Source organism: Pseudozyma flocculosa, assembly GCF_000417875.1.
Source record: "Pseudozyma flocculosa PF-1 unplaced genomic scaffold scaffold00014, whole genome shotgun sequence".
In the NCBI taxonomy this organism is placed as follows: domain Eukaryota; kingdom Fungi; phylum Basidiomycota; class Ustilaginomycetes; order Ustilaginales; family Ustilaginaceae; genus Pseudozyma; species Pseudozyma flocculosa.
The window spans coordinates 616,897-640,506 of NW_006920882.1; the positions used below are offsets into that span (position 1 = coordinate 616,897).

The following is a 23,610-nucleotide window of genomic DNA, read 5'->3' on the forward strand; positions in this document are numbered from 1 at the left end:
CTCGCGCGTCAGGCCTCCGCGCCCGCCGACGAGCGTAGCAAACGCCTGCTGCAGGCTCATGGGCTCGACCTGCTCGCGCCTCCAGGCTTCCCGCGCGTCGTCGGCGGCGGTGGCGGCGGCGTCGGCACCCTCGCCGTCGAACGTCGGCGGCGGCGGCCGTGCAAACAGGACGAGGCTGCCGCGTTCGAGGAGAAAGAGGGCCTCTTCGGGGAGCAGCTCGTTGCGGCTGACGGTCTTGTACCTGGGCGCTTTGCCCTGCGTCGGCGCCTGATCGCCAGCCGGGCGTGCAATATCGCGTTGGCCTTGGCGGCGATCGCCGTCGTCGCAGTCGTCGTCGACGAGCACCTGCCTGCGCGCCATCTGACCCGTGGTCTCAAACATCTTTCCCTGGAGCTCGTGTACGACGGCGCGGCAGAGGAGTGGGTCCCAGGATGCGGTGGTGAGGCCCTTGTTCATGGACCTGCGCTCGCCCGAGATGGCGTTGATCATGGCCTCGCGGCTGCGTTCGAGCAGCTTCGACTGGCCTCCGAAGCCGGTGGGCTCAAAGTCCTTTTCGCCTCGCTTGGGGATGGCCACCGGGGCGGCAGCGGCGGCGGTGCCGGATTTGGCCTTGGATCCGGCCGCCTTGGACGTCAGAGCGGCGAGACGGAGGTAGTCGGGCATCTCGTCTTCGCCCTCGGAGTCGTCGCCGCCGGCGGGTGCGGCCGAGGGGCCACGACTTGGGGTCGATGGGCCGGCATTGGCGCTGGCGCTGGCGGTGGCGTTGGCGGTGGGCTGCTCGAGGTCGTCTTCGGCCACACTGACAAAGGGCGATGCCGGGGATGCGGGCGTGGCAGGCGTGGCAGGCGTCGAGGGAGTGGCGGCGCGCCTGCCTCTCTGCGGCGTCGATGGCTGCTGCTGCTGCGTCGCTGCCATCGTGCGAGAGATGGGCCAGCTGGCGGTGTGCAGGGTATCGAGAGCGGGTGGTGCAGAAAGAGAGAGAGGGAGAGAGAGAGAGGGGGAAGGTGGTGGTGGTGGTGGTCGCCGTCGTCGTCGTCGTGGGCTGAAGGGGCCTCTGCTGCCGCCCTTTTTTCGCTCGGTCGTGTGGAGCAGCAGCAGCAGCAGCAGCAGAGCTCACCCACCTCCGAAAAAAAGCACCAGGCGGAAATTCGCGGCAGGGCAGGCCACCACCGCCTACCTCGCCCTGGCCCTCTCTCTCTCTCACCCTCACTCTCTCGCTCTTCCCGACGGCATATGGCCTGGCAGCGGCTCAGTGACGGCGGCGTTCAATGGTACCAGCATGTACGGTTGCATCTGCTCGACAGACGGCCATCGACGCCGCAGCCCTCGTGCCGTCAGGGCGTCCAGACGACCTGGCCCTTGGCATCCTCGACCCGCACAATGTAGCCCAGGGGCAGCTGACCCTTGCCCCCCTCGGACTCCCCCTCTCCCTCGCGCCGAGCTCCGCCTCCTCCCCGCCGCCCTTGACCACCCTGATTGGCCCCCTTCGCGCTGTCCTGCTGCTCCTCTGCACTTGCCTCGGTCGCAGACGGCACGACGGCCTGCTGCGGCGTCCCCTCGGGCACCTTGCCGGGCGTCAGCACCACGCCGTTTGACGAGAGAAAGAACGGGATGCCATCCCACAGCGCCGCACGGATATCGACAAAGACGAGCCGCGACGCCGACTTGCGCATGCCTGGCGGCAATGGACCGGCGGGAAGAGAACAAGAGGGAAGTGAGCGCGAGGATCAGTGGACAGGACCGCACGCAGCTTGGACGCTCAGGCACCGCCGACCTACCGGAGATGACGCCCTCGTCGCCCAGCTTGCCCTTGGCCAGGTGGATGTGGTTGCGCGTCATGGGCCTCAGCCCGCCACTCTGGCGGATCCTGTCCCACGCCGCCGCGTCCGTCCCGTGGATGACGAGCACCTCGCCGTCGTCGCTGCCTCCCTGCGATTGCCCCGGCTCGAGCTGGGTCGCCGCCAGTCGAGACTCGAGCGCTTCGTCGCCGTCGCTCGACGAGGCAGGAAAGGGCACGTTGGGTCGCAGCAGGTGCAGGTTGTCGAGGGTCAGCTCGACGTGCGACAGCGCCGTCACCTGCAGCGGCAGCAGAGGACAAAACAGTAGCAGCAGTCAAGTCAGCCCATGTAGCACTGCAAGTCGTCAACCAGCCGAGCAGGCGACAACCCACCTCCTTGAGCGAATGGCCCTGCACCGCGCGGATGAGCCAGGTGCCGTCGTGTTGTGCGATCTCGAAGCGCTTCTTGTCGTTGTCCTCGACAATCTTCCGGACGTCGTCGAGGTCGGGCCTCTTTGCCTTGGCTGCGCCGGGTTGTGCCATGTTGAGGCTCTTGAGGCGCGGGCGTGCGAGGACGTCGTCGAGGCGGATGAAGCCGTCCGGGCGGATCTCGAGGCCCTCTTTGAGGGCGCCGTGGCGCAGGATGTAGGCGAGCGCCTTGGACAGCTGCACGTCGACGGGCTGCGAGCGTGGGTCGTTGCGGTGCGGTGCCTTTTTGGCCGGCTCGGCGTCGGCGTCGAGCGTCGAGCTGGAACCCGTCGCGGCGGTGGCAGTCGCGGTTGCTCTGGCTGCCTGCGCCTGTGCCTTTGCGGCCCGCTTTGCGTCCTTGCGTGCCTTGCGTTCGGCGTTGCTAGTCGCGTCCGCCGTCGGTGCAGCGGGCGACGGCGCTGCCTCGGTGGGCGCTGGTAGCGGTGGCTGCTGCTGAGAGGTGCTTGGGTCCGACATGATGCGAGCGATCGGAGAGGGGCGAGGAGTGATGGTGGTGGAAGGAAGCCAAAATGCGGCGCCGACTTTTTGGCTCTGCAAAATGAGGCGCAAAATTGGCCGTGGAAAAGGCCGGAAGGGCGGACAGCCAGCCAGTCGTCCTGGTCCTCTGCCCTGCACCACCACCACCACCATCTCCTCTACCCTCCTAGACCTCGCCGCACTCGCTCGCCATGACGGACGCAGGGCAGACGTACGCCTCGCCGTCGTCCATGATGGACATCCGCATCGTCGCCGCCACGCCCCAGCAGGAGGTGATGGCCAACCTGCGCGAAGGCGCAGAGTGGCACGGCCCGCTCATGACGCCCCGCCAGTACCTCGAGCGAGAGGCGCACCTCGTCGACTCGGCCCTCTCCCGCGACGGCCGCCGTCAGAAGTGGGTCATGGTGCCCCCCACGGCCGAGCCGGGCACGCTCGACTTTCTCGCCTCGTGCGAGACGCACCGCCGGCCCATGCTCGTCCTCAAGCCCGGCCACTCGGAGCCCTGCCGCGCCGTCGTCTACTCGATCTGCTCGGTCGTCGTGCCCCCGGACAAGCGCAAGAGGGGGTACGCAAGCCTCATGATGACCCTGCTCCACCAGCACCTCTCGAGCACCGGCAGGGTCCCCTTTCCCACCTTCGGAGAGCAGGTCTCGGGCCAGGACGGCCCCACGACGGCCTGGGAGCAGGATCCGGCTCTGCTCGACGCGCGGCATGACGGCGACAGCAGCAGCGCGGGAGACGCAACCGCCTCGTTCCTCTACTCGGACATCGGCGACTTTTACGAGGCCTTTGAGTGGAAGCGCGCCGAGTCGCGCCACGTCGAGTGGCAGGTGCAGGACGGGGCGGCGGGCGGGACCTCTTCGTCGTCGTCGCCGGCGGCGGTCGCGCCGCGCTGGCTCACGGCCGACGAGCTGGTCGACATCGCCCAGCTGGACCGGAAGCTGCTGCTGCGCACGTTCGCACGCGCCGCAGAGACAATCGGCAGCCAGGGGCAAAAGATCCGCTTCGCCATCGACGATCCCGAGGCGCGCGCGTGGCGGTGGCGCATCGAGCGAGACAACTTTACCGCTCGCTTCGCCGACCCGCCGCTCGCAAATCGGCCGACGCGGTACGGCGTCATCCTCGGCGGCGGCGACGGCGGTGGCACCGCAGACGGGCCGGCCTATGCAGCATGGACGTACGACGCCGCGCATCGGCAGCTCAAGCTGCTGCGGCTGCAGTTCGAGACGGCAGCCCAGTTTCGCACGCTCGTCGACTTGCTCAAGGGTGAGGCGCAGCAGCACGGGATGCGCAGCATCGAGGCGTGGAACGTCGACCTGGCCAAGCTGGGCATCGCCATCGACCAGCCGACGCAGGCCCGGCTTTGGAAGGGAGAAAAGGTGGCGTTCGAACGCGAGCTGGCGGGCGGCGAGCTCGTCGAGCGCGACGACGTGCACCTCCCCTCGGTCGCCTGGTACGGCGAGAGGCGCGGCGGGCAGCACGTCGAGTGGCTGCTCAACGAGTACGGGTGGTACATCTAGCCGGGGACCGTCGCGAGGGAGAGGGGAGCAGAGTGGGGGGATAGTACGGCATCGAAGGGATTGGCATGCGAGCTCGAATACAACAATAGCGACAGACGTTGCCTTGACGGCGTCGACGCGGCGCTGGCCCGCTCACTTGCCTACCTGCCTGCCCAGCTGGCTGGCAGCTTGCGTCGTCGAGTCTTGGCTGTCGATCCGAGAAGGCGATCGTCCGTCCCTGCGCGGCAAAAGCGCTCGAGGTCGGGCGGATCAGACGTGGGGGAGGCCTTGAACGATCCACCTCTCGATGCCCTCCTCAAAGGTAGCGGGACGGGGGCGCGAGAGCGCATCAAGGGCCTGGATGCGTCGAGTACGCGTAGCCGGCGGCGGTAGGGGTCTTAGCACATTGTGCGGCGATACCTCTTCGTGGTGAGCAGGCCGACCTTCGGGACCCGCGGGTGGAAGACGGAGGGATCGCCATCGAGCGGCCTGGAGCGCGGCTTGGCGCTCCTGCTCGGCCAAGTCGGACGCCGAGTGCTTGGATCCGCAGCATCCTCGTCGTTCCTTTCCCACCCGGCCGTCCTCCCCTGCCCGGCCGTCGAGGGAGGGAGGGTGTGGGAGAGGTAGGCTCGTGATGAGGCTGATTAGGAGGGACAGAGAGAGGAGTGAGAGGAACAGAGTCATCGTATCGAGGGTGGACGGAGTGAAGGTGTTGTACGAGGAGGTCGGAGAGGGACGGCGGTATCGACGCCGGAGTGAAGGTGGGAGGCAGGAAGGATGGTGAGGAGGAGGAGCGAGACAACGACCTTTGACGGCCCCCCCTTCTTGTACCACGCCAGACCGGCCTGTCGACGGGGCACAGCGTGGAGCACGCCGTAGCCCCAAAGTGCCGCCGGGGCCGGTCGCGGCATCCATCCGAGGATATGAAGGACAGTCGGGGTGACGACGGCGCGTTGCAACGACCCGGACCACACCGGCGATGGCCGGCTATCGATCCGGGATCGGCGTAGCGTCGAGATGGCGGATCGATGGCCGCCAGGGGGGCGGTGACACATCGATACGGACGAGACGTGCACGCCGAACGGAGCGATAGCTCTGCGCCGCTACGCCGCTGCCGACGTCGATGTAGCGTTGGGCGGATCAGGGCACTCGCATCCCGCGCACGGCGTCACGGACGAGAGATTCGAGGCCATCCACGACACCGCCACCCTCGCGCGAAACGCGCGACGCGGACTCGAGAGTGGATCCGGGCTGGCGGCCGGCCCGTCCGATGGCGGCGGGGAGCACGGTACGACCGGCGGATCCGCCATTCTGCGGCGGGCGGGGTAGCGGCTGCGCCCTGTGCGGGCCCGGACCCCAGTGTTTAGGAGGGGGGCAGTGGCAGCGGGACGCGCGCAGGCCGATCGCTGTACCGGATGAACCTCGTCTGGCCGGGCTCCGGAAGCGGGTAGCTGCGCGCACCCTCGACGACGGGGAGTGCGGTACGGGTGGCGGCTCTGCTGTTCTGCGGCGGGCGGGGTAGCGGCTGCGACACGTGCGGGCCCGGACCCCAGAGCTTAGGAGGAGGCAGCGGCAGCGCGACGCGAGGAGGCCGATCGCTGTAGCGGATGTATCTCTTCTGGCCGGGCTCCGGAAGCGGGTAGCTGCGTCCCCCTCCGCCTTCGCCGCTTCGACGAAGGACCCGATCGTCGAGCCTCGAGATGGGCAGACCCCATACGGTCCCTGCCAGGACCGTGGCGAGTAGGACGAGGAGTAGGAGGACGAGTGAAAGGTGAGAGCGGATCGAAGACATCGTGTTCTGGGTCTGTGGCAATAGGCAATCGGGATGGGGTTGGAAGGGAGCGAGAAATGCTGAAAAGGGAAGGGAGGGGGTCGGATGGAGGGGAGCGAGGAAAGCGAGGAAGGCAGCAGACGAGGACCTTTGGGTCCTTCGCTCTCTCTTGTAGACAGGACGGGACGCCCGGCCATGGGCGCGGAGAGGATAAGGCTAGAGGAGGGAAAGGGGAAGATGAGACCGCCGCAACGACCGAGGGGCGAAGGAAAGCTTGATCTACGAGACATCGACCGAGGTTGGCAGCCGCCGAACGACGACGCCGCTCCGACCGAACAAAGGCGGACTGAACCCAGAGCTCGAGTTGACGGTGCTTGAGGCGGCGCACGAGAGCGCTGGTATGCAGCCTCGCCGAGATCTTGGGGCGACGCAAGCGAACGAAAGGCGCCGAGCTGGCCCCGCTTCATCACCAAGGACGACGTCGTCCCGCCGCCGCTGCGGCTGCCGATGCGTTTGCTGCTCGGACGCCCCGAAGACGAAAAGAGCTCGATCGGCGATCCCTTGACGACGTACGGCGACCGTGCCGATGTCGTGTACCGCCCATCGTCGGGACGGGCGGCAAAGAGCCATGATGAAGATGGTGGGGATGTGGAGAAAGAGGGAGGCGAGGATCGCTGGCGGTCCAGGGTAGCGTGTCGCAGCCTGATTGTCCTCGACCGGCTCGGCTCCGCGAGGGACGTCGGTCCGTCGGTGATCGGCGAGCTCGGCTTGATCAGGCAAGGTGGGGGTGGGGCAGGTACCGCACCGACTCCTCGAGCACCTCGACGATGCGCTCGGACGGCATGCCAGGCGGCGGGAGGTGCGGACCGCGACGCTCCGCAAACCGCAGCGCAACGGCGTCCAGGCCGAGGTCCTCGCCCCTGTCCTCCGCTCCGGCCGGCAGCGCAGGCGGTCGTGGCTCCTGCGCCTGCCCCATCGGTCCGAGATCCTTGAGCTGCAACCTCGAAGACGACGACGACGCCCCGAGGTGCCAAGTCCTCGCTTCATCTCGGCCTGGCGCCCCGGGCACATCTGCAAAGCTCGGACTCGTTCCCGTCCGATGGAGGGCGGCGTGTTGTCCCACCTCGCCGTCCTCGCTCGGGGCTGGCGATGCAGGCGGCGGAGGCGGTGGATAGGCCTGATGCTGAAAATCGAACAACGACGACGTTGACGACGTCGACGTTGACGGCGATGACATAGGCGGGGACGACGAATCCGTCGAAAGCCGCTGCCGCGGCATCGCTACCCCGTCCTCATCGTCGTCGGCGAGATTGAGGACGGCGGGACGCGCGCAGCAGTTGCCTCGCCGCTCTCGACCCGTCCGATCGTTGGGCGGGATGGCGCGACCGAACGCGGAGCCGGCGAGGGCGCAGGCGAGGAGCACGAGGAGGAAGAAGAAGGCGGGCTGTCGGAGGTATCGGGCCATCTCCGTCGGGTCAGTTCGGTTCGGGTCGATCGCGGTAGTGCCGATGTGTGGTGCAGACAACGAGGGGTGCGGCAGTCCCAGCCTCGAGCGACTTCGACCGCCGTCCTCTTATAGCGCCACCACCTGCCTGCGTCCGTGTCGATGAGACGACCGCATTGAGCTGAGTAGTCGCCCCTCATCGACCTGCTCGTCGTCGGCGTGGGGGGGCCGCGGGGGAAAGTGGCGTTGGGCCAGTAAGGTTTGGCTCAAGAAGGTACGCCGGCGCCGATCATCCTACCTCGGCCCGGCCTCGGGGCCAAGGCCGCACGCGGGGCGGCGGCGGGGGTTCGGCAGCAAGGGCTCATGATTTGTATGGACATGCGATCGTCTGTGACGGGCGAAGGTGGCTGGCTGGTGTACAAGCGGGCGAGCGGGCGAGCGGGCAAGCGGGCGGCCGGGCGGAACGGAAGGGACGGGAGGGCGGAGGGCGAAGGCACAAGACGGACGCCGGCCACCTCTAGCGGCAGTGGGCGTCCATGTACTCGCGGATGGCGCCGGCGAAGCCGTCCTGGTCGACGGTGAAGCCGAGGCCCAACGCGTAGCCGTTGTCAAACTCGCGCGGCCAGCTCGACACGACGCGGCGGCACGTCTCGTCGTCCTCGAACCGGATGAGCGCCACGGCCCCGTCGCCGCGGACGGTGCGGAGCGCCTCGATAATCTGCCGGATGGACACGGTGAAGCCGGGCAGCTGTACGGAGCGCGACCAGCGCGTGATCCTGTCGGCGCTCTGCACCACGACGTCCTTGGCGCGCGCCAGGTTCTCGAGCGTCGTTGAGGGTTTCGCCACCCACACCTCGAGCTTGTCGAGCGCCGGGTCGTCGATCGAGCTGCCGACGGGGCACACGGCCTCGACGCCGTTGAGGGGCTCGCGGACGATGCCCGAGACGAAGGCGGACGTGGCGCGCGAGGGGGCGCCGGGCCGCGGGACGATGGTGGGCAGCTTGACCGAGAGGCCGTCGATGAAGCCGCGGCGCGAGTACTCGGTGACGAGGTACTCGCCCATGAGCTTGGCGGTGCCGTAGGCGCCCTCGGGCTGGCACGCCGTCGAGGGCAGGACGAGGTGGGGCAGCTCGCCGCCGTAGGTTGCGACGCTCGAGGTGAAGATGAAGCGGATGGGCCCGCCCTGCGAGTTGCGCGTGTGGCGTGCCTTTTCGAGGAGGAGGCGCGTGCTGTCAAAGTTGACCTTCATGCCGAGGTCCCAGTTCTCTGCCGGGCGGGGAAGGCGCGGTGGCAGAGGATGCAGATCGGGCGGATGAGCAGGCAGAGAGGCAGGCACGGTCAGCGGCGTCGCTCGGGCCTGGCAGGCGATTGGATGTCGCAGCACGGGATGGGCATGGCCGGGCTGTTCTCACCTTCGCTGCCGAGGCTCATGATACCGTGCATCGAGTAGATGACGTCGGGCTTGCCCAGATCGGTGGCAAAGAGGGCGTCGAGGCTGTCCTGCTCCGAGAGGTCGGCCTTCATGGTGCGCACCTCGGCCGCGAGCGACTTGGGCGGCTTGGGCTCGACGATGTCGGCGAGGATGCTGGTGTCGATGCGGGCAAGAAGCTGGCGTCAGCTGGCCGGGCTTCCGTGCTTGTTTCTGACTGAGGGTCATTGATGGCCGCCGCGGGTACTCACAACTTGAAGGCCACCTGGGGCTCTCGCTCGACGATGCGCGAGGGGAGGAGCGAGCCGAGCCAGCCGCCGGCGCCGGTGATGAGGATGGTCTGCTCGGTGACGGTCATGCTGGGATCGGATGCGGAGGGAACGGGAGAGGGCGGCGTTGCAGATCGAGGTCGAGGTCGAGGTGATGATGTGGTGTGGTGTGGTGTGGTGTGGTGTGGTGTTGCAAAGACAGGCCCGCCTCGGTCAGGTGGCCGAGGCCCGTTTTAAGGGAGCGTGGCGAGCGGCGGCGGACATGCTGGTGAAGCGCTGGTGGAGCGGGCCTGACAGGACGATGGCGGAGGAGTGTCGGGGCAAGGCTGGGCGGCGGGTGATGGGGGTACCGGTACGGTAGCAAAGGGGCACGGCGAGGCGGCGGTGGTGGTGGTGTGTGGGAGAGAGGTTGTGGGAGCATGGCGGCCATCGCCGTGTGGACACGGCTGGCGTGCCCTCCCTTTGGCCCCTCGCCGGCCGCGCTGGCATACACCGGCCTATCGGTCGGTTTGGATGCCGAGGTCCTCGCCTCGCCGGCGCTATGTCGGTCAAATCTTTGGGGCCCCGCAAAACGTCGACGACGGCGGCGGCGCCACCATTTGATTGATGGTGGTTGCGGCACTCGACCGCGTCCGGGCCCCTCGTGCCTCGTCGTCCTCGTCGTCGTCCGTGTCGCTGTCGTCCCGCGTGGTCCCGTGGTCGGTCGGCTTGCTCTCCTCTGCCGAACAAGTGGCACGCCTCTCCCACAACCACCCCGACCGCCACCGCCATGACTACTGTGCTTCCCACATCCACCATCCGCCTGCTCGTAGCCGCTCGCATGGCCCGGTAGCCGAACGGCGCGTGGCAGCACTCGCACCTCCCTACCGCCGGTCGTTGTGCAAACGCCTGCCGTCGTTGGAAAACGACCGCCAGGAGGGACCACCACCATCGACGTCGCCCTCGCAGATACATAACCTCGACCACGAGGACCCCGCAATCTCTACCCCGCACTCGGACCTCACTCGCACAAGGACGCGCATTCCCACCCATCCCGACCCTCCCTACTTTGGCACCCCTCCAGCCCACCTCACCATCCCGTCTCGAGCCCCATGCCCGCCTCGTTCGACGACGACGACAAGGCCAAGCACGGTCCGGCAAGCGGCGCCGCCACCAACGCAGCCGGCCTCCGCCTCGACAACTACGACCGCACCTCGACGCACCCCGCGCTGCCCCTCGACGACGCCGACGCCGCCATGCTCGACGGATTGTCGCCCGAGGAGGTCGCACGCGAGGAGAAGCGCCTCGTGCGCAAGGTCGACATGCGCCTCGTCCCCGCCGTCTGGATCATGTACCTGTTTAGGTGAGAGCGTCGGCGTCGGTCCTCGGCCATCGTGCCTCGCCGACTCCCTCGCTGACCGCCATGGCCGCGGCACCGTGTCCCTCCGTCGCCCTGCTCGCATCTCAACAGCTACCTCGACCGATCCAACATCGGCAACGCCTATACGGTAAGTGGCGCCCCCCGCCTTCTCGACTCGACTCGACGGCCGAACGAAGCCTCTGCCCGAGGCGCGTCGCTGACCGCCGAAGAATCCGGTTTTCCTCTTCGCCTGCCCCGCTCGCCACCACCTCGCGCACCGTCCGCGCCGCAACCCCCGCGACCTCACGCAGGCGGGAATGGGACGCGACCTCAACATGTCGTCGACGCACTACTCGGTCGTGCTCCTCGTCTTCTTCATCACCTACGTCCTCATGGAGGTGCCCAGCAACATGGTCCTCACCCGCGTCCGCCCCAGCCTCTACCTGCCCGCCCTCATGTTTGTCTGGGGCGGCCTCTCGATCTGCTTTGCCGCCGCACGCAGCTGGCAGGTCATCGCCGTCCTCCGCGTCCTCCTCGGCGCCATCGAGGCCGGATTCGCACCCGGCGTCCTCTTCCTCCTCTCGTCGTGGTACACCAAGGGCGAGCTCGCACGCAGATACGCCCTCTACTACTCGGCCGTCGCCATCTCGGGCATGCTCGGCGGCCTCATCGCCGGAGGGCTCCTCCAGCAGCTCGACGGCGCTCGCGGACTCGCGGGGTGGAAGTGGCTGTTTGTGTGCGAGGGCAGCGCCACCTGCTTCGTAGCGTTGGCCACCATCTTCGTGCTCCCGGACTTCCCCACGACGACCAAGTGGCTGACGCCGCGGGAGCGCATGATTGCCACCCGCCGGCTTCAGCGCGACGGCGTCGGCAGCGCCCAGGGCGGCGAAGACGTCTCGCACACCAAGGCGGCCAAGATGGCCTTCACCGACTGGCGCACCTGGGCCTTTGTCCTCACCTACATGTGCACCACGGGCAGCCAGACGATCCAGTACTTCATCCCCGAGCTCGTCAAGTCGATGGGCTACACGGGCTTCCACGTCCAGTACATGACTGCGCCCATCGTGAGTGTGGGACGACGACAGTGGCAGAGACGCGCATCGGAACGAGCTGGCCGCTGACTCTCATCCGTGCACCTTCACCCTTGCTTCGGCCCAACCCGCCCCGCCGCAGTACGCGTGCGCGCTGGTGGCGATCCTGGGCTTCTGCTTCTCGTCGGACCTGCTCAAGGAGCGCGCGTGGCACCTCTTCACCGCGTCGGTCATCGCCGTCGCCTCGTTTGCCATCATGCTGGGCGTGCTCGACCAGACGGGCCGGTACGTGCTGCTATGCTTTGGCGTCGCCGCCGTCTACGCCGCCTGCCCGCTCGTCAGCATCTACGTCTCCAACGCCATCCCGCACCCCTCCGAGAAGCGCGCCGTCGCCCAGGCCCTCGTCAACGCCCTCGGAAACAGCGCCAGCATCTACGGATCCTTCCTCTTTCCCAAGAACGCCACCGACCACAACAGGATGGGCTTCGCCGTCACCATGGCCTTCATGTGCATCGCTGCCGGCATGGCCCTCGTCCTCAAGTACCTCCTCAACAGGTACCCGTACCCCGAGATCGAGCAGGCCAGCGCCGCCCGGGGCGAGGATGCCTACCGCCACGGCGAGACGGCCAGCTACGAGCACAAGGCCTGATCACGTCCCCGGCCCATTTCGTCCGCTCTGCTCTACTGTGCCTTGTCCTGCCCTGCCCTGCTCTGCTCTGCTCATGGACCACCCCATCTCTTTTCCCTGGACCTGTAACGACCGACCCCGGAATGTACTACTAGAACCTAACACCGATGACACACGAATGGATGAGCCTCTCTCTCTGCCCGGCTCGGCGGCGACGACGGCACGGAACCAGGGCGGGCCATACCTCGGCGTGCAAGTGCGGACTCCGCGGCCCTCCCCGTCGTCAACCTGTCCAACCTTCATCGGCCGAGGACGTGCCAAGGCTACATGTGAAGGGATCAGGCTCACGCTCGAGCAGGTGGGAGCGGTCGACCATCAAGCTTCGTCACCCATCGCGGCCGGTCTCCTTTATCCGTGTGCTTGTTGTTCCTCCGCAAGCCTCTTGGTGCGCCGCGATGAAGACGCCGAGCTCAGAGGAGCGACCGCTTCCCGGCCTCTTTCCACCGTCAAGATACCACTGACCGCCCGATCAAACGACGGTGAGAAGCACATGCTCGACGCTCCAAACGCCGATGTGGGGCCAGCTCTCACCAAGCTCCGGTCCGACGGAACGCACCTCATCTTCTGGCCTTGCGTCTATCGGGCTGGAGGCTTGTCATCGTGACCCCAGAACCTTCCAAGAGTCACATGCCGAAATCATATGCCGTGATGAGGGTGCGTCGCCACACGAGCGCGCCGTTCCCGTCCATCCTGACTTCTTCACGCTCTCCCCTCTTGTTTCCTGGCCACCGTGTTTCTTGCCTTGACCAGGAGGCAGAGGCTCCTCAGGGACGGGCCTGCAGCCCAGCCACCCCGCCGAAAATGTCTGGGCAATGCTAGGGCGAGTGAACCATCAGTAAGCCAGACTGCACCGGTCGTGCCGTCGAGCCGGGAACCTTTGGTCTGCAGCCTCTGCACAGAGCCCTCGAAGACGAGGCAATTGCACCCCGACGGCCAGAGGGCCGAGCATGGGCGACATCGATGGGATAAAAGGACGGCGGTGCACCTCGATGGTCGTTCCCATCTCCCATCACAGCAACCCTCTCAACCAGCATCTGACCACCTCCCTCCAAGGCAAGTCCTGCCAGACCTACTCTGCGTCGCCGCGGGTCCCTTGGCCGCCGATACTGACCTGGCCCCCCTGCCTCCTGACCACTCGCCCGCCACAGATGCGTTTCTTCATCGTCCTCGCCATCCTGGCCTACCTCGGCACCGCCATGGCGGCTCACTCGGCCTGGTGCACCGACAGGAAGGACGGAACGGGCCCGGCGAGCTACCGGATCACAAAGGACTGCTGCGCCGCGACCAAGGAGCACAGCACGACCGCCTTCAACGAGGCCAGCACCATGTGCATGGACGCCCTGGGCTTCGGCAACGGCATCAACCTCGGCCGCTTCGTGCGCTGCTGCGGCGACCGCGGTGCCGGTAGCCACTCGGACGGCTGAGCGCCTCGGGTCGGGCGGCGGGACTGCCACCAGGCCCAGGTCCTGGACCACGGCGGGACTAGCCCGTTCCGTCTGCGTCTGAGGTCCTCCTCGTCTTTGCGTCAACGCCGCAAGATGTCCGCCCTGATGACCCGCATATCCCGAACTCCAATGCCCCTGCGTCCAGGCCTCAGCTCCTCGATCGACATCGTCTCTCCTCTTCTCCATGTACCGCGTCTCGTCTTTGCCAGCCGGCGCCGCCTGTTCTTCGGCAGGCGGTGGCAAGTCGAGCCCGCCCTTGCTCCCGCTATCGTGTTCATCCTCGAATCCATGTTTTCATCCATTTGACGAGCTGAACAGCATCTCCGTTCGATGGGAGGATAGGGCAGAGACGCGGCGTAGGGCTGATCCACCGACCAAGTCGAGCTGGCCCGGCTGTCCAGGAGGGGGGCGGCAAGTCTCGCGCGCCTTGCTGCGCCGCTGCCGCGCGTGCACGAACCCACGCCGTCGATTTCTGCCGCCCGTTCTTTGACACCACCACCACCCCCCACAGCCACCACCATCATCATCCTTCGATCACAGGCCCTCCGAGCACGGCCCGCCCTCCGCGAGAAGAGACTATGCGCAGACTGGCAAGCTCATGCGCAAGCTTTGCCTTGATATGACCAGGGGTGCAGAGCCCGTCCTCGCACCTCGAGCTCGACAAGCCGCGGCACGGTCGAACGGCGGCCAGATGAAACGGGGTCGATGAGCAGGCTCAGAGACGCAACAGGAGGGCCCCCGTTCCATCCCGACAAGCTCAGGGTGGGTCACCGCTGCAGTCCCAGCGACCGCCCCCCGGCTGGCTGTCTAGACATAGACAGCAGCAGGCTGGACAGCTCAGGCAGCTCCGTCTCCTGCGACTCCGCGGCCGGTTCACTCACTTCCGCCTCTCGATCCGAGCCAAGGCGGTCTACGACCACGGTTATGGCCCTCAGACTGAACGGAAGGCGTGGCGGCGAAGCTGGTCTTGGCGGCATGGACCGGGTAGGGGATAAAAGGACGGCCCGCATCCCTGTCTCCTCCCCTCCACCATCGCCATCACCAAGCTCTCTCAACCGTTGACCAACGCCCGTCTGTCAGCCACAAGGCAAGTCTTGTCCCAGCATCCACTGCCTCACTTCACCCGCGCAGCTGACCGCGATGCCCCTCCGACCCTCTGCAACGCAGATGCGCACCTCGACCATCTTCGCCATGCTTGCCCTCCTCGGCACCGCCAAGGCCGCCCACGAGGCCTGGTGCACCGCCGCCAAGGACGGAAGCGGCCCTCCGGACCCGCGCTTCACGCCCGTCTGCTGCGCCGTGTCGCAGGAGAGCAAAAACATCCTGTACAACCGCGCCGTCGGCAAGTGCCAGGACAAAGAAGGCCGCCGCGGAACCATCGACGAACGGGCCTTCCAGAACTGCTGCATCGACAACGGCGTCGGCGGCAACTCGGACTGAGCAGAGGTGCCTGGGCGGTCGGCGGGCACCTTTGATGGTCTGCGAGGCGGCCCATCTGGGTCGCTGCCAGCAGTCCATCCGTCCGAGTCCGCTCCGACGACCTGCAGCCGTGAGGGCGGCAGCCACACTTCCTGAGCTCGGCAGCATGCTGGCCCTCGCCGCCACTCTGCACGTCGTCGGCCCAGCCGGTCCCTACACTGCATCCGCGTCTCTTCCTCTCTAGCCCGCGCCGTCCTGGCCCTACCTCGTCGTCCCGACGTTTTCATACTGCCCGCCCGCTCATCGACGGCGGCGCGTCTCGTATCTGCCAGCCGCCGCAGTCGGCTCCCCCGAGCAGGCGGTGGCAATTCGAGTGCGTCCCTCGACCAATCTGATCCTCGTGCTCCTCGTGCTCCATGCCACCGAACCGTCGTGCCCGTGCTGCCCGAGCGGGGCGGCAGGGAGGCAAAGGGGACCGAGCGAGCGGCGCGCAGTGGGGGCGAATTCCACGATCCCGCGAAGCCAGGCGCTCGGACCGCCCGACCATGCATCTTGCTTCGGATTCAGGCTCGCTGCCTTCCTTGCCCAGCCACCACCACCATCGTCGGATCGCCCGTCTTGCCAGCCCAGCTGCCCCTTGCCCATTCGTGGTCGCTTCTGACGCCTGACCGCAATCAGGAGCAGCACGCCTCTCGCTGCTAGCCCCACTCTTGGTAGCCGCCTGCGACACAGCTCCAGCATCGGTTACGGTGTCTGAGCCGGAGCAGGCCGACAGTCGTCTGGGTAGGCTTGCCCCGCGCTCGACAAGTGAGTCCGGAGGGCCGTCTCTCTGCGATCTGCAGTGGAGCACAAGGGGCCGATGACACGCCGGGAAGATCAGGGTGAGCCCCACTTTTGCGCTCTGGGGTTCCTCACCGCGTTCTTGGATACAGGCGGCGGAGCGGGGAGCGCTCTCTGTAGCGCTTGCCCGAGCAGCCGCCACGCAAGCCCGGCACCTCACGGTCGGACTGACGGACACCCGACCCCGCCCCTCTGGAATGGCTGGCGCAGTGATCCTCAACGCCTCGTCTGCCAACGGCGTGGCGCTCTGCGGTGCCGGGCACGAGGAGTTGTTCTTGACCTCGAGCAGAACGAACCGCTTCGTGGCGACAGGCCGATCCGTCATCGGGTGCACCCAACGGGCCGCCTGACCGATGCCATCGGGGACATCCGCCGCCCAGTCTCCACTTGGCCAGCCCTGCGACCGCAACCCGAGGAAAGGTCCGCCCGACGAGCTGGAGGACGAGCAGCTACAGTACCGGCAGCGCCGACCAAGCGAGCTGCAACCGACGATCCTCGCTGGATGCGGCGGCGGGAAGTCGTCGCTATCGAAACGAGTTCGGCGCGGGCCCAAGCAAAGGGGAGAGGGGGAGCCCTGGCCGCCTGCCAAGAAGCGCAGCCAGCATCGACTCGTGCCGCCCAAGAAGGGCGGTTCGAGGCCCCGCCTGGCTGGCGCTCGCCCTTGCCGAAGGGGTGAGTTCCTGCCACACCCGCCGCGCTTGCGTCGAGATCCTCGTTATATCCACGCGGTCGGGCTGGCTGCGACGACGCTAACAGGTCTGGATTGCGGGGCAGCCCGCCGCGTGTGTTTGGCACGACAATGCGCCCTTACCGTAAGCACGGCAGGCTTGGCCGGGGAAGGGGGGAAGACCCTGGGCGGTGGAAGGCCAGGCCAGGCGCGCTTTTCGAAAACTCAAAACAAAGCTCGATCTGGTGGCCCAGCGGGAAGGCAAAGGTGAGCTGCGAGGCAGATCGAGGTGCCTGCCTGCTTGAACTCGAGGTTGAGCTCGATTCGATTCGATGCAGCTGGTGTACGGCGGGGCGCACGGAGCGAGGGCAACCGCCGATGTAGGTTCGGCCTCGCCATCGGCACTCTCACGTACCGGGCCGGTGCCCCTCGTCAAGGCTACGGCGCCGTGGCACGGCAGGACCACGGCGGCCCACCAGGGCGGCCACCTCTACGGCCCGGTCATGTGTATGGCTGGCAGCGGAGATTAGGCGGCTTGACATCATGACGCAAGGCGAGGGGCGAGGCGAGCCTGCGTCGGCAGGTGGTCCTGGCTTGGCATCGCGTTGCGGACGGACACCAACGGGCCGGGATCTGGCATCGTGCGAGGCGCCGTTACCGTACGGCCCTTGCCACGGACGGACGCCCAAGCAGGCTTACGAGACGACGGAGCGTTGACCTGACCTGGCCTGCCATACGACGGGCCGCTCGACCGGCAGGGGGGATCGACAAGGCACAGCCTTTCCGAGCCTCGCCAATCCAAGCCGGGATGCTCAGCCAGCTCGTCGAGACCGCACCAACGCACGCACGCACGTCGGAGACGATGCGGTGCGGTGAGGATCGTCGGACGGGTGAGTGCCCCAATCGATGGGATCCAGGGGGCGGCGAAAGCATCCGCTGTCGAGGAACGTCTCCGTGCGCGATGCTGGGTACCCTTTCGGATCCATCCGAATGGCCGGGATGGGCGAACGCGGCCAGAGCAGGCGAGGCGGGCGTGCCAGGCGAGAGAGCCAAGACATTTCGAGGCGCGTGCGGTCCTGACCTCCCTCTGTTTGCCTGGCTCTCTGCGCAGCCAGGGCGTGCATCGGCTTCGCTCGACGACTTCGGATGGCTGGCTGGCTGGGTGGCCTGGCGAGGCCATCGCCGCAGCGCCACCGTCTTGCGACAAGCGCTCTGCAAAAGCATAACAATGAGCTTCCGGCCATTGTCGCTGGGCCCACCGACAAAGGCGAGCAGTGGCGAGGGGGAGAGCTAAGGCCGTGGGGGACGAGCTTCTATGCCTCCCCGCCTACGCCGGCGACGCATGAACAAGGTCGGCCGTTACAGCAAAGGCAGGCGGGGCGGGGGCTGGCAAGTTCCTGCCGACACGACCCAACGACGCGCTCCCCCCTGGTGCGAGGAGCGGAGCGGACATCGACCTCGCAGCCTGCCAGACGTCATCCTGGTCGGGCTTTCGGACGGCGCAGAGAGGTAAGAGTGCGGCAGGTGGAATCCTGAACCTCGCTGCGAGATTCTTCTCGGCCTCGGCGTGTTGCGTGCGTCCACGCTTACCCCCTTGTCTGCTGTCGGCGCCCTTGGCGTGTCTCTCTCTGTCTCTTTGTCTCTTTGTGAGGCTGCTGCAGCCCTACATACAGCAGCTGCCACACTCACACAAAAGGAAGCGTGGCACTGCGACAGGGACGAGCACAAGCGGATGGGCAAAGCCCGCATAGGGTCGAGGAGGCCTAGCCTGCGTGAAAGACAGGCGAGCCACCGACCGACCGACCGACCGAACGACGAGGATCAAGATTCGGGACCGCACGCCGGGCTGTCGAGCGCCGACGCAGTCGATGGCGATGGGGAAGGCGACGGCGGTCCTGCCGGTGTGCATGCATGCTGCTCATGCTGTCCATCGGTCGTTCGACTTCCCGCAGCACGACGAGGCGGGCAGGCGGTGCGGCGGTTCGATATCGACAGGCAGGCAGGCGTGGATCTACTCTCTCGCCCCACTACGCCAAGCCTTGGTTCGGGGCGAAGGGTGGGCAGGGCAAGGTACAGCTTCGGCTCATCATGTCAGCAGGCCAGGTCGCACCTGGGCACCGCCACGATGGATACCTCGAGAGGCGGCTGGCTTCGTGCGCATCCTCTGGCGGAGCTGCGGCTGGCTCCGGACCGGCGAGCGGGCTGGCTGGTGCTCGAGGAGGCCGATTCGGCCGGCCTGTTCCACGGAGACGAGCAAAGGGCAGGTCCAGATCGGCTTGCTTTGCCTTCTCGTCGTCGCCGTCGGCAGGTGGGCGGTATGTACGTACACCCACCCATGCTGGTGCGAGCGAGGGGCCTGGCCTGCTGGTTGTCGCTGATGGTTCTCGCTCGTTGTCTCTCGCTTGCCTCTCTGTGAGATCCAGCGAGCAGCAGGTTGAGCGCAAGTCTCTCTTCGCGGCAAGTCCCTCCACTTTGAGCCAAGCTCGAGCCAAGCCTGCCAGGCCGCTCCACCTCTTCCCCCCTCTTCCCCTTCTCCTCGCCTGCCATCGTGACACGCTTGGCCTACCCCTCCTCGACCACCACGAGGTCGTTTCTGGAATGCCACCGAAGGCACCACAGCGTACGGGTACGTCTCTCCCCCCCCCTCCTCCCCTCTTCTCACCGCCCGCCCTCCTCCTGGTGCCTGTACCGACGACGATCCGCCCCGTCCGCCCGCTAGTCTTAGCCAAGCCAAGCCGCTCGCCTGCCTTCAGACACCACGGCATGGCCCTCCCCCCCCTGCTCTCCCTGCCCCTCCTCGCGGCAGGGCGTGCCAAGTCCTGTACAGGCGACCGGCCTCTGCCCTCGCAGTATGCCAGAGTCTAGGCTGGCGGCCAGTCCAGGTCCGTCGATCGTAATCCAACGCCAGCTTCCCATCCCCGTGCCCGCAGCCCGAATGGCGCGGACCATATAAGGTGCCCAGCCATCCGCTGCACCGCCTATCTTCGACCCCTCATCTGAACCTCTGTCGCTTCACCTCGGCGCTCACTTCTACGCCTTCTCCTCGTCGCTACAGCCCTCGACGCACCCACCACCACCACCACCACCACCACCACCACCTCCTCACCCGTCTCGACATGCAGTTCCTCAGCACCGTCCTCGTCGCCCTCACGGCGGCCGCCGGCGTCATGGGCCAGGGCGGCGACGCCAACGCGTTCGCTACCGGCCTCCTTGACGCCCTGAGGCAGAACAACCTCACCCAGCTCGCCAGCGCCGTCGAGGCCAACGCCGCTGCCCTCGTGAGTGTCCGAAAACGTCGAGCCGGCGGCCCCCTTTTCTCTTTGGGGGACGCTTCGGCAGCGCCTGCGCGTTTGCGCGTCTCACGGTCCGCCGCGCGCATCCCGAGCTGACCCTCGTGCGTCTCTCCTCTTCTTCGCCGCGTCGTCAGCTGCCCGCCCTTGCCAGCGCCGGCAACAAGACCGTCCTTGCCCCGAGCAACCAGGCCATCCAGGCGCTCGGCAACGTCGACCAGAACACGCTCGTCAACACGATCGCCTACCACGTCCTCAACGGCACCTACAAGGTCGACCAGCTCATGGCCGGCCAGCACACGATCGCCGCCACGGCGCTCAACAGCAGCGAGTTTGTCAACCTGCCCGGCGACCGGCCCCAGGTGGCCGTGCTGAGCAAGGCCATGGGCAACAACACCGCCTTTGTCTACCAGGCCGGCCGCAACGTCTCGTTCGCCGGCGCCATGGACGGCCCCATGTACCAGAACATCCTCGTCCAGCCCATCGAGCAGGTCCTCATGGTGCCCGGCAACGTGTCGGACGTCGCCGGCATGATTGGCGTCTCGCAGCTCGTCCAGCTCCTCCAGAGCGCCAACCTGGTCGAGGCCCTCGACAGCATGCCCGTCACCGTGTTTGCGCCCAACAACGCCGCCATCCAGGCCGCCCAGTCGACCATCATGGCCGCCACCCCGGAGCAGCAGGTCGCCGTGCTGAGCAACCACTACATCCCCGGCAGCGTCGTCTACTCGACGGCCATCAAGGACGTCCCCAGCGCCACCTCGGGCAGCGGCCAGGAGCTCAAGTTCATGGCCAACGACACGGGCGCCTACGTCATGAGCGGCAACGTCACCGCCAAGATTGTCCGCACCGACTACGTCGCCGCCAACGGCGTCGTCCACGTCATCGACAACGTCCTCCTCAACACGATGAACAACCCCGCCGCCGCCTCGTCCGCCGCCGCCTCGGCCGAGTCGGCCGCCGCTACCCAGACCGCGCAGCCCGGTGTCGGCACCGGTGGCAACGAGAACGCCGGCTCGGGCATGGGCGGCGGCATGGGCGGCGGCTCCAACGAGAACGGCGCCATGTCGACGGCCAAGATCGGCGGCGGCGCGGCTGCCCTCGCCATGCTCGCCTCGGGCATGTGGCTCCTTGCCTAAGTCGACTGAGTGGCCGGCGGTAGAAGCGCGATGCGTCCTTTCCTCGCCCCTCCTCTCTCTCGCCCTCTCTATCTTTCCCCTTTGATACCTCTGCGCTCCGTCCTCGGTCGACTGTCTGTACGGCGGCGGATCGACGGCGGGACCCACATCGACCTTTCTCCCCCTCTCCCTCCTCCTCCTCCTCTCTCGTATCGATCCGATCCCATGCGTACCATGGACTCAACCACCGCCCCCTTCTCCCCCACCTCATTGTATCATGACCATCCGACCTCGAATTGGAATGACTACCCAGCAATGCTGTCCCTCTGATCGTGGTTCCGGGGTGCGGCACGCAACGGCGGTCGTGGTGTGCGCAAGTTGATGCGCTCGACCGCTTGAGCTTTTCTGGCGTAGACGGGGTCGGCTGCGGACGGGACGCGAAAATGGCCAAAGACGCGTTCGAAGATGCCGCCATGCCGAAATCGACTCGGGGCACGGTTTCCAGAGCGACGGCCATTACGCCATTGCATTCAGAGCCGCTCAGCATGTAGTCGAGGGCCGGGCGGATAGGGTGGCAGCGCCGAATTGCGCCAATGACACGTCGTCGCGGCGCAACGGGGCGAAAAGGGCGCGGACGCGTCTCGAAAAACGGCGTGAAAACGGTCCTGGAAAACCCCTTCCTGCAAGGATAGACGCTCTCTCCGCTACGCAACGACGTCGAAAGTGGCATCGACATGTTCTCCTCCCTCTCAGCTGCTGAACGATGTGGATGGGAGGCTGTGCGGATACGAACTCGGAGCGGGACCGAGGCGAAACGCATCGAGGTCGTCTTGGGCAAACGCGTGCGGAAACGCAGTCGGGCTCGCGTCTCGTCCCCTTTTCACGGCGGTACGATATGCGTTGGTGCTGAGGGGGCATTCTTATCTTCTCCTAGACCCGCCCTACCGTCCTAGCCTGGTTCGACGGTCATTGCGTACCAACTCGCCGAGTACGGGCCTCGAAACCGTTTGGGGACGCGTTTCGAGCTCGACGACTGCGGCCGCCCCGCCATATGCATGGTGCGCTTGCCCCCCCCCGCCCTTTTTTTCCGCCCGCACCGTCGAGCCGTCCCCCCGAGGTTCTACGCCGCTGTCCCCTGCCTTGCTGGGGGTTGGAGACTGCACAGACCGACGACCTTGGACGGCGCCCTCTGCGCCTGGCCGTGCTACGAACGGGGCCTGGCCTGCGAGATGCTTCGAAAGTTGCATCATCCAAGGGGCGCTTCTAGCTACCTGCCTCTCCACCACCACGGCCGCCGCGCACGCACGCGCACACAGACGCACGCACTCCAGCACACACACACAGCTCGGAGCCAGCCACATCCCCGCTCGCTCTGTCGAACATGCTCGTTGCATTGCCGGGCATTCCACCGGCCCGCCTGTTTCGCCTCGTCTCGCCCGTTAGGCCTTGCCGGCGCTGCCGAGCAGGTGGAAGAAGCGCGAGCAGGCCTTAGCAAAGGCGTCCATGCCGCCGTCGTAGACGTCGTTGAGGCCCTGCTTCTCGAGGTGGGCGGCCCAGTAGCGGACCTGCGGGTCGCGGGCCCACGAGTTGACGTTGATCTTTACGCAGCCGCGCTCGACGCACTGGCGGAAGAGCGAGTCCGGCAGCTCGTCGGTGCCGTGCAGGACAATGAGGGCGTCGCAGGGCGTCGAGGGCCCGACGGCGGCCTGGAGCTCGTCGAGCAGCTCGAGGCGGAAGTCGGGCGGGTTGACATAGGGCCCGTGGATGTTTCCGATGCTGGGCGCCAGCAGCTCGACGCCGAGCGCCGAGAGGAACTTTTCCGCCTTTTCCGGCTTGGTGAGCGCGCCCTCCTCGATGGTCTGGACGCCCGCCTCGCCTCCCGCCAGGCGACCGAGCTCGACCTCGACGGCCATGCCGAGCCTGGAGGCGCGCTGGCAGTAGGGCGTGGCCATCTGGATGTTTTCCTCGTCCGAGTCGTGGTGGGAGCAGTCAATCATGATCGAGTCGACGGCGGCGCCCTGGTCGGCAAAGTCGAGGACGCGCGAGATGTCTTCGTGGGTGGCGGCGTGGTCGACGTGGACCGAGATGGGCACCTTTGCGGCGTGGCAGGCCGACACGACGAAGCGGACAAAGTGGATGCCAAACTGGGCCATGGTGACGGGAAAGAGCTGGGCAATGGCCGGCGAGTTTGCCGCCTCGGCCGCCCGGATCAGGGCGACGACGCTCTGTGCGTCTGTGCAGCGGGGCGGGCCAAGGAGGAGACGACGAGGGGCGACAAGAGGAGGGACGAGGGGCGACAAGAGGAGGGACGAGGGGCGAGAAGAGGAGGGACAAGGACCGGTCAGGGACGTCGATCAAAGTCACCGAGGGCTGCATGCGAGTGTGGCCGAGCAGCGCAGCGAAAGACGACGTACCATAGCAGCTCTGGGCGAGGATGGCGTACTTGCCCTTGGAGGCGTTGCGGAGGATCTGGAGGGTGAGGTTGTCGTTGTTGGTCATCGTGGAGCGGGGACAGCAGCGGGGTTGGATAGAGAAGGGATGGTGGTGGTGGTCGGGTGGGTGGCCGTTTGGCTCGCAGCGAGGCCTGTCTTGTATTCGGTCGGCCGTCGAGTTGATCGGGG

General features: G+C 66.9%; 10 protein-coding genes across 10 annotated transcripts in view; 5 read left to right on the plus strand and 5 right to left on the minus strand.

The window, feature by feature from the left end:
• PFL1_04457 (uncharacterized protein) overlaps positions 1–915 on the minus strand; it is a gene marked incomplete at both ends in the record, with an annotated part of 2,324 nt that extends 1,409 nt beyond the window's left edge. Inside the window, one exon of the mRNA XM_007881981.1 lies at positions 31–915. Within this exon, the coding sequence (XP_007880172.1) occupies positions 31–915 (885 nt within the window). The remainder of the gene's footprint in view (positions 1–30) is intronic.
• Positions 916–1,334: 419 nt separating this feature from the next.
• Positions 1,335–2,722, minus strand: PFL1_04458 (uncharacterized protein; the record flags this gene model as incomplete). Its single annotated transcript, XM_007881982.1, has 3 exons — positions 1,335–1,675; positions 1,779–2,076; positions 2,171–2,722. The coding sequence occupies 3 exons, from the start codon at positions 2,720–2,722 to the stop codon at positions 1,335–1,337; spliced, it is 1,191 nt and encodes a 396-aa protein (XP_007880173.1).
• Positions 2,723–2,934: 212 nt separating this feature from the next.
• On the plus strand, positions 2,935–4,263 carry PFL1_04459 (uncharacterized protein; the record flags this gene model as incomplete). Its single annotated transcript, XM_007881983.1, has 1 exon — positions 2,935–4,263. One exon carries the CDS (start codon positions 2,935–2,937, stop codon positions 4,261–4,263), a length of 1,329 nt encoding a protein of 442 aa, XP_007880174.1.
• Positions 4,264–5,605: 1,342 nt separating this feature from the next.
• PFL1_04460 (uncharacterized protein) lies at positions 5,606–6,034 on the minus strand (the record flags this gene model as incomplete). The annotated part of the gene is made up of 1 exon (XM_007881984.1): positions 5,606–6,034. One exon carries the CDS (start codon positions 6,032–6,034, stop codon positions 5,606–5,608), a length of 429 nt encoding a protein of 142 aa, XP_007880175.1.
• A 1,940-nt stretch (positions 6,035–7,974) lies between these two features.
• On the minus strand, positions 7,975–9,244 carry PFL1_04461 (uncharacterized protein; the record flags this gene model as incomplete). The annotated part of the gene is made up of 3 exons (XM_007881985.1): positions 7,975–8,723; positions 8,870–9,042; positions 9,138–9,244. The coding sequence occupies 3 exons, from the start codon at positions 9,242–9,244 to the stop codon at positions 7,975–7,977; spliced, it is 1,029 nt and encodes a 342-aa protein (XP_007880176.1).
• A 1,002-nt stretch (positions 9,245–10,246) lies between these two features.
• On the plus strand, positions 10,247–12,174 carry PFL1_04462 (uncharacterized protein; the record flags this gene model as incomplete). Its single annotated transcript, XM_007881986.1, has 4 exons — positions 10,247–10,497; positions 10,606–10,642; positions 10,806–11,558; positions 11,668–12,174. The coding sequence occupies 4 exons, from the start codon at positions 10,247–10,249 to the stop codon at positions 12,172–12,174; spliced, it is 1,548 nt and encodes a 515-aa protein (XP_007880177.1).
• Positions 12,175–13,202: 1,028 nt separating this feature from the next.
• PFL1_04463 (uncharacterized protein) lies at positions 13,203–13,637 on the plus strand (the record flags this gene model as incomplete). Its single annotated transcript, XM_007881987.1, has 2 exons — positions 13,203–13,208; positions 13,362–13,637. 2 exons carry the CDS (start codon positions 13,203–13,205, stop codon positions 13,635–13,637), a joined length of 282 nt encoding a protein of 93 aa, XP_007880178.1.
• A 1,161-nt stretch (positions 13,638–14,798) lies between these two features.
• On the plus strand, positions 14,799–15,098 carry PFL1_04464 (uncharacterized protein; the record flags this gene model as incomplete). Its single annotated transcript, XM_007881988.1, has 1 exon — positions 14,799–15,098. One exon carries the CDS (start codon positions 14,799–14,801, stop codon positions 15,096–15,098), a length of 300 nt encoding a protein of 99 aa, XP_007880179.1.
• A 4,602-nt stretch (positions 15,099–19,700) lies between these two features.
• PFL1_04465 (uncharacterized protein) lies at positions 19,701–21,010 on the plus strand (the record flags this gene model as incomplete). The annotated part of the gene is made up of 2 exons (XM_007881989.1): positions 19,701–19,862; positions 20,012–21,010. 2 exons carry the CDS (start codon positions 19,701–19,703, stop codon positions 21,008–21,010), a joined length of 1,161 nt encoding a protein of 386 aa, XP_007880180.1.
• A 1,418-nt stretch (positions 21,011–22,428) lies between these two features.
• Positions 22,429–23,488, minus strand: PFL1_04466 (uncharacterized protein; the record flags this gene model as incomplete). The annotated part of the gene is made up of 2 exons (XM_007881990.1): positions 22,429–23,222; positions 23,404–23,488. The coding sequence occupies 2 exons, from the start codon at positions 23,486–23,488 to the stop codon at positions 22,429–22,431; spliced, it is 879 nt and encodes a 292-aa protein (XP_007880181.1).
• Between the last annotated feature and the right edge of the window lie 122 nt (positions 23,489–23,610).